The sequence below is a fragment of the Rhinichthys klamathensis genome, unplaced genomic scaffold, assembly GCF_029890125.1.
Source record: "Rhinichthys klamathensis goyatoka isolate OS25496 unplaced genomic scaffold, OSU_Roscu_1.1 h1tg000004l_1, whole genome shotgun sequence".
Classification (NCBI taxonomy): Eukaryota; Metazoa; Chordata; class Actinopteri; order Cypriniformes; family Leuciscidae; genus Rhinichthys; species Rhinichthys klamathensis.
Window position 1 is genome coordinate 6119287 of NW_026606557.1, and position 13224 is coordinate 6132510.

Genomic DNA, 13224 nt, shown 5'->3' on the forward strand with positions numbered 1-13224 from the left:
AAATTTAACGCACCCTCTGAGGCGGCCGAGAAACAGCGCCACGAAATGGGCAGAAAATGTATTAGGCGGCTTATTGTGCACTGTAAAAAGCAAACTTCAAAAAATTCATTAAAAAAAAAATCTACAGTAAAAACTGCTCAAAATTTGGATTTCGTTAGAGTAGGAGCTCTAGTCTAATGGGACTTTGTCAAATTTAACGCACCCTCTGAGGCGGCCGAGAAACAGCGCCACGAAATGGGCAGAAAATGCATTAGGCAGCTTATTGTGCACTGTCTAAAGTGCAAAATTCAAAAATTCATTAAAAAAACATTCTACAGTAAAAACTGCTCAAACTGTGGATTTCGTCAGAGTAGGAGCTCTAGTCTAATGGGACTTTGTCAAATTTAACGCACCCTCTGAGGCGGCCGAGAAACAGCGCCACGAAATGGGCAGAAAATGCATTAGGCAGCTTATTGTGCACTGTCTAAAGTGCAAAATTCAAAAATCCATTAAAAAAAATTCTACAGTAAAAACTGCTCAAAATGTGGATTTCGTCAGAGTAGGAGCTCTAGTCTAATGGGACAATGTCAAATTTAACGCACCCTCTGAGGCGGCCGAGAAACAGCGCCACGAAATGGGCAGAAATGCATTAGGCGGCTTATTGTGCACTGTCTAAAGTACAAAATTCAAAAATTCATTAAAAAAAAAATCTACAGTAAAAACTGCTAAAAATGTGGATTTCGTCAGAGTTCGAGCTCTAGTCTAATGGGACAATGTCAAATTTAACGCACCCTCTGAGGCGGCCGAGAAACAGCGCCACGAAATGGGCAGAAATGCATTAGGCGGCTTATTGTGCACTGTCTTAAGTGCAAAATTCAAAAATTCATTAAAAAAAAATACTACAGTAAAAACTGCTCAAAATGTGGATTTCGTCAGAGTAGGAGCTTTAGTCTAATGGGACAATGTCAAATTTAACGCACCCTCTGAGGCAGCCGAGAAACAGCGCCGCAGAATGGGCAGAAAATGCATTAGGCAGCTTATTGTGCACTGTAAAAAGCAAAATTCAAAAATTCATTAAAATAAAATTCTACAGTAAAAACTGCTCAAAATTTGGATTTCATTAGAGTAGGAGCTCTAGTCTAATGGGACTTTGTCAAATTTAACGCACCCTCTGAGGCGGCCGAGAAACAGCGCCACGAAATGGGCAGAAAATGCATTAGGCGGCTTATTGTGCACTGTAAAAAGCAAACTTCAAAAAATTCATTAAAAAAAAAATCTACAGTAAAAACTGCTCAAAATTTGGATTTCGTTAGAGTAGGAGCTCTAGTCTAATGGGACTTTGTCAAATTTAACGCACCCTCTGAGGCGGCCGAGAAACAGCGCCACGAAATGGGCAGAAAATGCATTAGGCGGCTTATTGTGCACTGTAAAAAGCAAACTTCAAAAAATTCATTAAAAAAAAAATCTACAGTAAAAACTGCTCAAAATTTGGATTTCGTTAGAGTAGGAGCTCTAGTCTAATGGGACTTTGTCAAATTTAACGCACCCTCTGAGGCGGCCGAGAAACAGCGCCACGAAATGGGCAGAAAATGTATTAGGCGGCTTATTGTGCACTGTAAAAAGCAAACTTCAAAAAATTCATTAAAAAAAAAATCTACAGTAAAAACTGCTCAAAATTTGGATTTCGTTAGAGTAGGAGCTCTAGTCTAATGGGACTTTGTCAAATTTAACGCACCCTCTGAGGCGGCCGAGAAACAGCGCCACGAAATGGGCAGAAAATGCATTAGGCAGCTTATTGTGCACTGTCTAAAGTGCAAAATTCAAAAATTCATTAAAAAAACATTCTACAGTAAAAACTGCTCAAACTGTGGATTTCGTCAGAGTAGGAGCTCTAGTCTAATGGGACTTTGTCAAATTTAACGCACCCTCTGAGGCGGCCGAGAAACAGCGCCACGAAATGGGCAGAAAATGCATTAGGCAGCTTATTGTGCACTGTCTAAAGTGCAAAATTCAAAAATCCATTAAAAAAAATTCTACAGTAAAAACTGCTCAAAATGTGGATTTCGTCAGAGTAGGAGCTCTAGTCTAATGGGACAATGTCAAATTTAACGCACCCTCTGAGGCGGCCGAGAAACAGCGCCACGAAATGGGCAGAAATGCATTAGGCGGCTTATTGTGCACTGTCTAAAGTACAAAATTCAAAAATTCATTAAAAAAAAAATCTACAGTAAAAACTGCTAAAAATGTGGATTTCGTCAGAGTTCGAGCTCTAGTCTAATGGGACAATGTCAAATTTAACGCACCCTCTGAGGCGGCCGAGAAACAGCGCCACGAAATGGGCAGAAATGCATTAGGCGGCTTATTGTGCACTGTCTTAAGTGCAAAATTCAAAAATTCATTAAAAAAAAATACTACAGTAAAAACTGCTCAAAATGTGGATTTCGTCAGAGTAGGAGCTTTAGTCTAATGGGACAATGTCAAATTTAACGCACCCTCTGAGGCAGCCGAGAAACAGCGCCGCAGAATGGGCAGAAAATGCATTAGGCAGCTTATTGTGCACTGTAAAAAGCAAAATTCAAAAATTCATTAAAATAAAATTCTACAGTAAAAACTGCTCAAAATTTGGATTTCATTAGAGTAGGAGCTCTAGTCTAATGGGACTTTGTCAAATTTAACGCACCCTCTGAGGCGGCCGAGAAACAGCGCCACGAAATGGGCAGAAAATGCATTAGGCGGCTTATTGTGCACTGTAAAAAGCAAACTTCAAAAAATTCATTAAAAAAAAAATCTACAGTAAAAACTGCTCAAAATTTGGATTTCGTTAGAGTAGGAGCTCTAGTCTAATGGGACTTTGTCAAATTTAACGCACCCTCTGAGGCGGCCGAGAAACAGCGCCACGAAATGGGCAGAAAATGCATTAGGCAGCTTATTGTGCACTGTCTAAAGTGCAAAATTCAAAAATTCATTAAAAAAACATTCTACAGTAAAAACTGCTCAAACTGTGGATTTCGTCAGAGTAGGAGCTCTAGTCTAATGGGACTTTGTCAAATTTAACGCACCCTCTGAGGCGGCCGAGAAACAGCGCCACGAAATGGGCAGAAAATGCATTAGGCAGCTTATTGTGCACTGTCTAAAGTGCAAAATTCAAAAATTCATTAAAAAAAAATTCTACAGTAAAAACTGCTCAAAATGTGGATTTCGTCAGAGTAGGAGCTCTAGTCTAATGGGACAATGTCAAATTTAACGCACCCTCTGAGGCGGCCGAGAAACAGCGCCACGAAATGGGCAGAAATGCATTAGGCGGCTTATTGTGCACTGTCTAAAGTACAAAATTCAAAAATTCATAAAAAAAAAAATCTACAGTAAAAACTGCTAAAAATGTGGATTTCGTCAGAGTTCGAGCTCTAGTCTAATGGGACAATGTCAAATTTAACGCACCCTCTGAGGCGGCCGAGAAACAGCGCCACGAAATGGGCAGAAATGCATTAGGCGGCTTATTGTGCACTGTCTAAAGTACAAAATTCAAAAATTCATAAAAAAAAAATACTACAGTAAAAACTGCTCAAAATGTGGATTTCGTCAGAGTAGGAGCTTTAGTCTAATGGGACAATGTCAAATTTAACGCACCCTCTGAGGCAGCCGAGAAACAGCGCCGCAGAATGGGCAGAAAATGCATTAGGCAGCTTATTGTGCACTGTAAAAAGCAAAATTCAAAAATTCATTAAAATAAAATTCTACAGTAAAAACTGCTCAAAATTTGGATTTCATTAGAGTAGGAGCTCTAGTCTAATGGGACTTTGTCAAATTTAACGCACCCTCTGAGGCGGCCGAGAAACAGCGCCACGAAATGGGCAGAAAATGCATTAGGCAGCTTATTGTGCACTGTCTAAAGTGCAAAATTTAAAAATTAATTAAACAAAAATTCTACAGTAAAAACTCCTCAAAATGTGGATTTCGTCAGAGTAGGAGCTCTAGTCTAATGGGACTTTGTCAAATTTAACGCACCCTCTGAGGCGGCCGAGAAACAGCGCCACGAAATGGGCAGAAAATGCATTAGGCAGCTTATTGTGCACTGTCTAAAGTGCAAAATTCAAAAATTCATTAAAAAAAAATTCTACAGTAAAAACTGCTCAAAATGTGGATTTCGTCAGAGTAGGAGCTCTAGTCTAATGGGACAATGTCAAATTTAACGCACCCTCTGAGGCGGCCGAGAAACAGCGCCACGAAATGGGCAGAAATGCATTAGGCGGCTTATTGTGCACTGTCTAAAGTACAAAATTCAAAAATTCATAAAAAAAAAAATCTACAGTAAAAACTGCTAAAAATGTGGATTTCGTCAGAGTTCGAGCTCTAGTCTAATGGGACAATGTCAAATTTAACGCACCCTCTGAGGCGGCCGAGAAACAGCGCCACGAAATGGGCAGAAATGCATTAGGCGGCTTATTGTGCACTGTCTTAAGTGCAAAATTCAAAAATTCATTAAAAAAAAATACTACAGTAAAAACTGCTCAAAATGTGGATTTCGTCAGAGTAGGAGCTTTAGTCTAATGGGACAATGTCAAATTTAACGCACCCTCTGAGGCAGCCGAGAAACAGCGCCGCAGAATGGGCAGAAAATGCATTAGGCAGCTTATTGTGCACTGTAAAAAGCAAAATTCAAAAATTCATTAAAATAAAATTCTACAGTAAAAACTGCTCAAAATTTGGATTTCATTAGAGTAGGAGCTCTAGTCTAATGGGACTTTGTCAAATTTAACGCACCCTCTGAGGCGGCCGAGAAACAGCGCCACGAAATGGGCAGAAAATGCATTAGGCAGCTTATTGTGCACTGTCTAAAGTGCAAAATTTAAAAATTAATTAAACAAAAATTCTACAGTAAAAACTCCTCAAAATGTGGATTTCGTCAGAGTAGGAGCTCTAGTCTAATGGGACTTTGTCAAATTTAACGCACCCTCTGAGGCGGCCGAGAAACAGCGCCACGAAATGGGCAGAAAATGTATTAGGCGGCTTATTGTGCACTGTAAAAACCAAACTTCAAAAAAATCATTAAAAAAAAAATCTACAGTAAAAACTGCTCAAAATTTGGATTTCGTTAGAGTAGGAGCTCTAGTCTAATGGGACTTTGTCAAATTTAACGCACCCTCTGAGGCGGCCGAGAAACAGCGCCACGAAATGGGCAGAAAATGCATTAGGCAGCTTATTGTGCACTGTCTAAAGTGCAAAATTCAAAAATTCATTAAAAAAACATTCTACAGTAAAAACTGCTCAAAATGTGGATTTCGTCAGAGTAGGAGCTCTAGTCTAATGGGACTTTGTCAAATTTAACGCACCCTCTGAGGCGGCTGAGAAACAGCGCCACGAAATGGGCAGAAAATGCATTAGGCAGCTTATTGTGCACTGTCTAAAGTGCAAAATTCAAAAATTCATTAAAAAAAAATTCTACAGTAAAAACTGCTCAAAATGTGGATTTCGTCAGAGTAGGAGCTCTAGTCTAATGGGACAATGTCAAATTTAACGCACCCTCTGAGGCGGCCGAGAAACAGCGCCACGAAATGGGCAGAAATGCATTAGGCGGCTTATTGTGCACTGTCTAAAGTACAAAATTCAAAAATTCATTAAAAAAAAAATCTACAGTAAAAACTGCTAAAAATGTGGATTTCGTCAGAGTTCGAGCTCTAGTCTAATGGGACAATGTCAAATTTAACGCACCCTCTGAGGCGGCCGAGAAACAGCGCCACGAAATGGGCAGAAATGCATTAGGCGGCTTATTGTGCACTGTCTAAAGTACAAAATTCAAAAATTCATTAAAAAAAAATTCTACAGTAAAAACTGCTAAAAATGTGGATTTCGTCAGAGTTCGAGCTCTAGTCTAATGGGACAATGTCAAATTTAACGCACCCTCTGAGGCAGCCGAGAAACAGCGCCGCAGAATGGGCAGAAAATGCATTAGGCAGCTTATTGTGCACTGTAAAAAGCAAAATTCAAAAATTCATTAAAATAAAATTCTACAGTAAAAACTGCTCAAAATTTGGATTTCGTTAGAGTAGGAGCTCTAGTCTAATGGGACTTTGTCAAATTTAACGCACCCTCTGAGGCGGCCGAGAAACAGCGCCACGAAATGGGCAGAAAATGCATTAGGTAGCTTATTGTGCACTGTCTAAAGTGCTAAATTTAAAAATTAATTAAACAAAAATTCTACAGTAAAAACTCCTCAAAATGTGGATTTCGTCAGAGTAGGAGCTCTAGTCTAATGGGACTTTGTCAAATTTAACGCACCCTCTGAGGCGGCCGAGAAACAGCGCCACGAAATGGGCAGAAAATGCATTAGGCAGCTTTTTGTGCACTGTCTAAAGTGCAAAATTAAAAAATTCATTAAAAAAAAATTCTACAGTAAAAACTGCTCAAAATGTGGATTTCGTCAGAGTAGGAGCTCTAGTCTAATGGGACAATGTCAAATTTAACGCACCCTCTGAGGCGGCCGAGAAACAGCGCCGCAGAATGGGCAGAAAATGCATTAGGCGGCTTATTGTGCACTGTCTAAAGTGCAAAATTAAAAAATTCCATCAAATACAGCTAAGATATAGAGCCCCCAATTGAGCCAACAATGCAATGGCTTTTTATACAGTAAAACGTGAAATTGTGCATGATTATATTCAAGCAGATACAGGGTAAAACATCAGTAAAACCAAATAGGCCAACAATGTGATAACTCTTCTGTATTTTGTCAGATTGGGTCCATATCTTTCTAATGTACAGTAACCATGCAATGGCACTTTCAAGTCAATGCAATTGAATTTAATTAGTCATTTGTATAACCCTTTTCACAATACATATAATTTCAAGGCAGCTTTACAGAAAATGCAGGTTTCTATGTTACAAAACCACAATAGGATTTAATGAGATGATATCAGAAAGTACAGTTATAAGATACCACAAATTATAGTATTTACAAATATCATATATGCATCTAAGCAAAATTAATGTGTTAAAGCAATTATAAATAGATCATTTTGTATAATCATTCATGTTTGATGTTCTGGAGTCCTTGCAAGGGTAGGTTTCATCTATTCAAATGTGCTGGGTCATCTGAAGTCTTCATAAGAGGCTGGATCCAAGCTGGAGCATAATCTCAGTACCTTGTGAAATTCTAATTTGTAATAATAATAATAATAATTTAAAAAAAACATGTATTGAATACATTCAAATGATGTTATTTGCAATAATTAAAGAATAATGTAGGCCTAATTATATTTTAACAGACATTTATGTGTTATTATTATTTATTTACCTTTCAAAATACTTTATTATTATTTTCTGGAAAAATATAAACAATACAAACAGGGTCTCTAATAAGTGTGAATAAGTGAAAAACCACACGGTCCCTAAATTGAGCTGATGACATACAATAATTAAAGAATAATGTAGCCTAATTATATTTATGTGCTTTAATATTTGTACAGTCCATTTTCGCTGATATATCAGTGTTATTTGCTTTTAAACATTTTTTATTATCATTTTATTCGGAATATAGACCCAAAAGTAACACAATCCCTTTAAAAACGCGAAAAAGAGAAAACCGCACGGTCCCTAAGTTGAGCGTCAATAAGAAGCCAGCAAACGCGGAAGTTCGCGTCATTTAAGGTGGAACGGATAGCGTCAATAAGAAGCTGCGAATAAGAAGCTGGATTCAGCCTCGTTTGGCATTTGTTTAGGTTTTGTGAATGCACTTCTGGCTCTGTGTCTCGAAATACAGCTGAGTATATTTTCATAGCATACCTGTTTTCTTCTGTCATGATTCCTTTTAAAACACAGAATCAGCTCGTTCTCCTGTGAATTTTTTGTCGGCCACACACTCTCCGTGCGCGCACTGACTTAACGTTGTGATAGTTTACATGCGAGTCGCGTGTAATGACAGACAGACGGCCGTCTAGTTTGATAGCGATGTCAAATATTGCGTGTCGATCAAATCGGTATTCTTGCAACAATTTTTCATGGCTAAATTGGTCCAAAGGGTTCTCCCTATTCCCTATGATCTTCAGCTGGTTTCATAAATTCAGCCATGTCGTCTTATTTTTGTCCGCGTTACTCTTAAGGTTACGATTTCCAAACCTTAAGTTATACTTAGGGAAATTACCGTTAAGGGGTTTTATGCAACACTTACGGATTACTTAAGTGAAAAAACAGCATTTAAGGGAAATTCTAAGTGTTTATGACGTTTCACTTAAAAAAACCGTTAAGTAACACTTAAGGGTATTTTTCTGCAACACCCTTAGGTTTAAGGGAAACATAAGGGCGACTTTAAGGGCAAAATTACACTTAAGGTGCTTTATGCAACCGGGCACAGTTACTGTATCAATAAAAAAAAAAAATTCAGTTTCTATAAAAGTTCATGAAATGATCTCATTCATATGTTCCCACCCTGAGTACAGAAGAAAAACCAAGGTCAAAGTGTGTTAACTTTTGGGCGTTAGAAGTGTGAAACCTACTTGAAGAACTGTCGGCATGTGCTTTAGTTTCTGTTCAGAGACTTAACAAGTGGAAAACCTTTCCAAATCGTTGAAAAGTTACAAAGAAGCTTTTGGATAGTAAAAAAAAAGTTTTTTTAGAGGTATTCTATCTGCGCTGCATCTTAAATTTCTTATGTTAATCCATATTAATTTTAATCTTGTAACAAAACTAACTAAATTTAGAAATGTAAAGAGTTACACTGGCTGTGTCTGAAATCGCATAGTCTCTTGAGTAGGTACTTATTTTGAGCAAGTAATTACTTCATGGCCGCCAAAAAAGTTTTTTCTATAGTATGAATGTGTAGTATTAATGTAATCTGGATGAACTACATTCGCCATGCTGTCATCATCATGTGGCCCGCGTCAGTTTCGTCGCTTCACTGCCATTCATAAATCCTCTCCTGTGGCCTCATGGGATAGTAAAGTGTCTATTGTATGCACACTTTTTGTCTACTCTTTTGTGAGTACTGTGAATTCAGACATATACTTCTTGGGTCATATACTGTTTTCACCAACTATCTTGTAGGGAAGTTTGCGATTTCGGATACAGCCACTGTGTCACATGGTAAGGGCTACAACCAAAAGTCTGATTTAGACATCAGATGTTCTTAAAAGATTAATGATAGAAGCTGATGGATCTTACTTACAATAAACAGTAATGTTGAGATGTTTTGACGGGGCTGTTGGAGGAGGTTGAGGTCCTTCTTCTCCCAGTTCCAGCTTTGCTTCACACCAGTACTGAGCTCCATCATCAGCTCTGTCTGGACGGATCAGGAGTTTAGATGTTTTACTGACTGGAGTCTTGATGGTGCCAGTGAAGATGGTTTGATCCACCAGAGTTTGTCCTTTGTACCAGTTGACAGTGAGATTCTGAACAGGAGCCACATTGAGAACGTCACACTGGAGCTCATACTGGTTTCCCTCCATCATTGGTCCGGTGTGATTCACAGTGCTGATGGACACACTGTCTGGAGTCTCTGTGGAGGAAGATTTACACACTGATATCTGCAGTCATCAATGTATAGTAGATATTTCTGAGAATATAAAAGTATCAATAACAGAGAAACTCACTGTAAATAGTCACTGGGAGAGTAATTTCACACTGTTTCTTATGGTTTATGTAGCAGAATGGTGCTATGTCCCATTCTCTCAGTTCTGACACTCTCCATGTGATCAGACTGTCTTTGCTCATGGGCACTGATCCCTCACTGGCTTCCCATCCCATCTCTTTATGCGGGACAGAAGTGCTGCAGTCGGCTGAAACAGGACTGCCGAACTTCACAATAACTCTCTGTGGGTTGAGCTGAATTGGACAGTCGCCGTCTATAGAATTAGATGTGATTGAAAACAAATGAATCTCTATCACAGAATAACAGCGTCATTTATAATCAGTTTGGGCACTCACTCATCTATCTAGTGATAAAAAAACCTTTCCTTAGCAAAGTGTGAGCAATAAAATAGTAATGCTTTAGGAGCCAATTACATTGAACACATTTAAAAACACGAGATGCAGGGCAGTGGAATGAAAAAACGTGTCTTTTAACTATGTGGTATTCCTCACTTAAGGGACACTATATGATCCTCTGCGGTCAAAATCAACGAAATTTAGTTCAATTAAACGGATGTACTACAATTTGTTTCAATAATACTTTTTTTTTTTTTAAATAAAAACATGTATTTTTGAAGGGATTTCATTTTACTAGACAATATTCACCTGCACATTTATTCCTATATAAAATAATACAAATATTAGAAATACATTTTCATATTATTTTCAATTAATACAGTGATTAAGTTAAAAACAGAGCAAATGTATTCAATATCCAAAGCACTGAAGGCAGATATGTGCCATCTGATGTGAGAACCAAAGAAAATCATATGTAATACCATCGTGCAACCAGATGCCTGTATAGCCCAATGTATGTGTAACGGTCACCAGCTGGAGTGCCCTTGAGAGCCACCAGAGGGCACTCCACACAGACTATTATCACTCCCTCACAAACTACATTTCCCATAACTCACTGCCCGGACTCATCATCACTGGTTCAGGTTGCATTCACCTGTGTCTCATTACCCTGTTAGTCTCAGCCTATTTCAACCTTGTTCACTCATTCACTCACTGCAAAGTTTTGTATGTGGTTGCACTGCATTTCCGAGCGTTTTCCCTGGTTTTATGTCTCTTGGTTTTTGGATTTCTTGCCTGTTCCTTGGATTACTCTTTTGCCTCTGACCCCTGCCAGTTTTGTTTGTTTGTTTGTTTGGACTGCCGACCTGTGTTTTGACCTATCGCCTGTATATTGGATTACGTGTCTGGATTGCCCCTTTAATGCCGAGTTCAGACTGCACGATTTTAGCCCTGATTTTGGCTCGCCGACAGGTTTTGAGAAATCGCCGACAAATGCCCGAAATCACAGGCAAATCGGTGCTCGTTCACGCGAGTGACAATCACGCAGTGAGAATGAGCAAAGACGCGATCTGAGAGAATCACCGACGAGTCGCCGACGCCCGTGAGATATTTGGCATGCTAAATATCTGGACCTGTCGGCGATTCACAATCCTGCTGTGTGAATGTGTTCTGACTGAAAACTACATCGGCGATGACCGACAGCCAATGAGAGAGCAAGATACAGGGAGGAGGAGGAGGAGTTATAGACCAGAATATCAGTATTTTAATAGATAGGCCTATATTTACAATTATATCAAACAGAAACAAAGTACAAACATTTTCATGACCAGCAGCAACAGCAGGACATTTGCAAAATTATTTATTTACCCCCAACTCTCTTTGCAAAACACAGTCCTTGCTCCCCTCGTCTTCCCAACCATTTCCTGCATAAACTGTTTATTTATTTTTTCATTTTCGCTACAAATCAGTGCACAGACAATTTGTAGGCTATCATTTTTAATAACAAATTCAGTGTCGCGCGAGAACTCCGGTCTCACGCACGCGTGATCTTCCGTTATTTCCTATCACTTCTCGCGTTTGTTTGGTTGTGAAACGTAGTTTGCGGACCAGGCAGAAGTTGCCGGCGATTCTTTCTTTTGTAAAGTCATGCAGTGTGAAACCTCCTGTCGCCGATCCATCGTGCAGTGTGAACACAGCAGCAACTGAATGTTACCCCAGATAGTCATGCAGTGTGAAAACAACAGTGACCCGATTATTTTGAAAATCGTGCAGTCTGAACTCGGCATTATAAAGCTGCAATTGGATCTCAACCTTCGTGTCTCAGAGCAGTTCGTGACAGTATGTATCTGGTCTATCCCTATTGCTTAAGAGTAGTTTCGGACCATTCTCAAATAAATATATATGTTTTCATATCAGACAAACACACAAAAAAATGTGTAAAAACAAAACCACAGTTCCTTTCTGTATCTATTACTAAAGCAAACTGAAATTGCCAATTAAACTGTCGCTTAGAATTGAAAATGATACAAAAATGCATAGTTACCTTGTATGGACACTTTTACACGTCTGATGGTGGTGCTAACAGAGTTGTTTGCAATGCAGTGCAGATCCTCAGATGTTGATTCTGTTATAGTAAGAGTTTCACTATAAACTATATCAGTTGTGTTGACACTCCAGCTGATTGTTGGTTTTGGGTTTCCCTCGGCTTCACAAACAATCACCCCTGGATATCCTGGAAACACAGGCACTTTGGAGGGTAGTTTGGTCTCATCGATGATCGGTTTAACTGCAGGAAGAAGCAAAAAACAGTTTAAGAGGTTTTGTATCTGCACTGCATCTTACATTTCTTATATTAATCCATATTAATTTTAATCTTGTAACAAAACGAACTAAATTTAGAAATTACACACTGGCTGTGTCTGAAATCGCATACTCTCGTCTCTTGAGTAGGTACTTATTTTGAGCAAGTAATTACTTCATGGCCGCCAAAAAAGTTTTCTATAGTATGAATGTGTAGTATTAATGTAATCTGGATGAACTACATTCGCCATGCTGTCATCATCATGTGACCCGCGTCAGTTTCGTCGCTTCACTGCCATTCATAAATCCTCTCCTGTGGCCTCATGGGATAGTAAAGTGTCTATTGTATGCACACTTTTTGTCTACACTTTTGTGAGTACTGTGAATTCAGACATATACTTCTTGGGTCATATACTGTTTTCACCAACTATCTTGTAGGGAAGTTTGCGATTTCGGATACAGCCACTGTGTCACATGGTAAGGGCTACAACCAAAAGTCTAATTTGGACATCAGATGTTCTTAAAAGATTAATGATAGAAGCTGATGGATCTTACTTACAATAAACAGTAATGTTGAGATGTTTTGACGGGGCTGTTGGAGGAGGTTGAGGTCCTTCTTCTCCCAGTTCCAGCTTTGCTTCACACCAGTACTGAGCTCCATCATCAGCTCTGTCTGGACGGATCAGGAGTTTAGATGTTTTACTGACTGGAGTTATGATGGTGTCAGTGAAGATGGTTTGATCCACCAGAGTCTGTCCTTTGTACCAGTTGACAGTGAGATTCTGAACAGGAGCCACATTGAGAACGTCACACTGGAGCTCATACTGGTTTCCCTCCATCATTGGTCCGGTGTGATTCACAGTGCTGATGGACACACTGTCTGGAGTCTCTGTGGAACAGATTTCAGAGGTATTGATTTCCACAGTCCTGAGTGAATTCCAGAAAATAAATATTTTTGCATGACTTGAAAAAAAAGAAAAAGAAAAAAAAGAATTTATAGCATTCACATTTCATGAATTGTGTGGCTTGTAT

At 39.0% G+C, this 13224-nt stretch overlaps 3 protein-coding genes across 3 annotated transcripts in view; 1 reads left to right on the forward strand and 2 right to left on the reverse strand.

Moving 5' to 3' along the window:
* The window catches only part of icam5 (intercellular adhesion molecule 5), a 35211-nt gene extending 22131 nt beyond the window's left edge, over window positions 1–13080 (reverse strand). Inside the window, exons 1-4 of the mRNA XM_056252717.1 lie at window positions 12752–13080; window positions 11936–12178; window positions 9558–9809; window positions 9134–9463 (exon numbers count right to left, since the gene is read on the reverse strand). Of these exons, the coding sequence (XP_056108692.1) occupies window positions 9134–9463; window positions 9558–9809; window positions 11936–12178; window positions 12752–13034 (1108 nt within the window). The 5' untranslated portion in view covers window positions 13035–13080. The remainder of the gene's footprint in view (window positions 1–9133; window positions 9464–9557; window positions 9810–11935; window positions 12179–12751) is intronic.
* The window catches only part of dnmt1 (DNA (cytosine-5-)-methyltransferase 1), a 265280-nt gene that overhangs the window by 189597 nt on the left and 62459 nt on the right, over window positions 1–13224 (reverse strand). The window lies entirely within an intron of this gene.
* The window catches only part of p2ry11 (purinergic receptor P2Y11), a 173134-nt gene that overhangs the window by 123919 nt on the left and 35991 nt on the right, over window positions 1–13224 (forward strand). The gene's annotated exons all lie outside the window — the stretch shown is intronic.